At 37.7% G+C, this 2,509-nt stretch overlaps 1 protein-coding gene across 1 annotated transcript; it reads left to right on the top strand.

The window, feature by feature from the left end:
• Positions 1-8: 8 nt before the first annotated feature.
• Positions 9-911, top strand: LOC123254725 (retinitis pigmentosa 9 protein homolog; the record flags this gene model as incomplete). Its single annotated transcript, XM_044683677.1, has 1 exon — positions 9-911. A coding segment is annotated over one exon (654 nt), but the record flags the coding sequence as incomplete, so codon positions are not given.
• Positions 912-2,509: the final 1,598 nt, after the last annotated feature.

The following is a 2,509-nucleotide window of genomic DNA, read 5'->3' as shown; positions in this document are numbered from 1 at the left end:
GGCCCGATGCAGCTGCGGGCCCGGAGCGCCGGGGCGGCCCCAAGCGGGCCTGGGAGGTTGCTGAGCTGGAGCAGCAGCGGCGCCAGGAGCAGAAGCGGTGGCGGCGGGATGCACAGCAGCGGCAGCAGCGGCAGCACCTCGAGTCCTTTTATGAAAAACCTCCTCCGGGACTTATTAAGGAAGATGAGACTAAGCCAGAAGACTGTATCCCAGATGTACCAGGCAATGAACATGCTAGAGAATTTCTGGCTCACGCGCCAACTAAAGGACTTTGGATGCCCCTGGGGAAAGAAGTCAAGGTTATGCAATGCTGGCGCTGTAAACGGTATGGACATAGAACGGGTGACAAAGAATGCCCATTCTTTATCAAAGGCAATCAGAAATTAGAACAATTCAGAGTTGCACATGAAGATCCCATGTATGACATCATAAGAGAGAATAAGCGGCATGAAAAAGACGTGAGGATTCAGCAGTTAAAGAAGCTACTAGAAGATTCTACCTCAGATGAAGATGGCAGTAGTTCCAGCTCCTCAGAATGTAAGGAGAAGCATAAGAGAAAGAAGAAAGGGAAACATAAGAAAAGGAAAAAGGAGAAGAAAAAGAGAAAGAAAAAGAAAAAAAAGCACAAATCTAAATCAAATGAGAGTTCAGACTCTGACTAAAAAGTCATTTCCTTTGAATCCACCTTGTCACTCCAGAATCATAGCTGAATGTCAGAGGTAAAGAAGAAGTAGCCACAAAAAGGCCTCAGTTGACAGAGAAAAAGGAACCAAAAACGTGCATAGTTAGCATCCCCCCGTGGCATTTTGCCCTCCTGCCAACAGTGATGAATTCACCGTGATGTTGTTTCTTACATGCCACTGCTGGATTCTCATCATCATCCTCCCTGTGTACTATAGTTTGTGATTCGTTTTGAAGAAAAATCAAGCATAAGATACAAAAATGTTCTACGTGTTTCCAAGAGAGATTCCCCTGGAAGGGCAGAGGGTGAGTGGGGAGGGTGGTAGGATGACTTGAGGAGTTGAGATCTTCAGCAGTTATAAGTGCGTTCTATGGGTGATGAATAATAAAACTCCATTATTTCTGACTTAAAAGTGAGTATCCTTGCTGCAGACTTGCAAAATCTATTGGTGGAAGAGTGGGAAAGGAGGCAGCTATACAAAATATCTCATCTCCATGGAAATCATTTTGTTGTAGAATCTGGCATTCCACAAAGTAATCCAGTAGGATTTAAAAAAAAAAATTTTTTTGGTCAGCAGAAAATCCTTCCTTTCCTTCCCAGTATAATCTATTCCCCAATCCAGAACAACAAAAGAAAACCCAATAAAAATGTGAATTCAAAAAAAAAAAAAAAAAAAAAACGATGATGGGAGTAGTTTCAAAGATACTTAAGAAGACTTGTATGAACTAACGTAAAGTGAACAAAATCAAGAAACTTACTTAAAAAAACATTATAAAATTAAATACTTTTTGAAAGATTTAGAAACTCTGATCAATACAATGACCAACTGCAATTACAGAAATACAACAAAATATATTATCAACCTCTAGATAGAGAGTATATAGTATATTAAAGTTTATCATTTTTTAAAAGTAGCTAATGTTGGAATTTGCTTTACTTGATTGCACATGTTTATAACAGGTTTTGTTTTTCTCTTTTTCTCAACTGAGGGGGAGAAAGGTGAGAGGGAAAGAATTTAGGGGTGAAAATAAAATAAAGGTGACTTTTTAAATTAAAGGAAGATAGTTTCTCACAACTTTTTTCAGTAGATCTATTCAGATGATTCTGATATCATGAACATGACATAAACAAGTTGCTTAAAGAGACTAGAAGCATAGTTTTTGTTAATAATAACATCTAGCATTTATATAATACTTTAAGATTTACAAAGCACTTTACAAATATCTCATTTTATCCTTACCTATTTTCAGAGGTTGACATGCTCCTTATCTCTGTTTTACAGATTAGAAAATTGAAGGAGGTAAGGATTAGGTGACTTGCCCAGAGTAAGTGTCTGAGGCTGGCTTTGAACTTGGTCTTACTGACTACAGGTCTAGCTCTTTTATCTACTGCACCACCTAGATGCCCCAACTTGTTTATTTTAAATAAAAGGAAAGTAAATGTTAATCTTCCTGCTACATGAATTGGAAAAAGTTCTTAATAAATCAAATTGATGCTAATGTATTAAATATATTCATCAATTACTCACTGCATTTTGGGATTTGAACAAAGAATGTGTCATTTAAAAATAACATCTTAGAATTTGCTTTTCCTACAAGTAGTCTAAGCTATAGATCAAGAATGAAAGTTCACATTATATCACTTCTAACATTAAGTAATACATCAATTCTGTATTTCTGTGGGGAGGCAGAAATTCTTAACAAGATATTTAGGAAGTACTTTTGTTCTTTGGTTGTTCCCCTCCCACTATTCTGCCCAATCCCACATTCTTATTCATTCTCAATCTCTCTCTCTCTCTCTCTCTCTCTCTCTCTCTCTCTCTCTCTC

The sequence above is a fragment of the Gracilinanus agilis genome, unplaced genomic scaffold, assembly GCF_016433145.1.
Source record: "Gracilinanus agilis isolate LMUSP501 unplaced genomic scaffold, AgileGrace unplaced_scaffold31085, whole genome shotgun sequence".
Classification (NCBI taxonomy): domain Eukaryota; kingdom Metazoa; phylum Chordata; class Mammalia; order Didelphimorphia; family Didelphidae; genus Gracilinanus; species Gracilinanus agilis.
The sequence above is the reverse complement of the archived record's forward strand: the minus strand, read 5'-3'. Positions and strand labels throughout refer to the sequence as shown.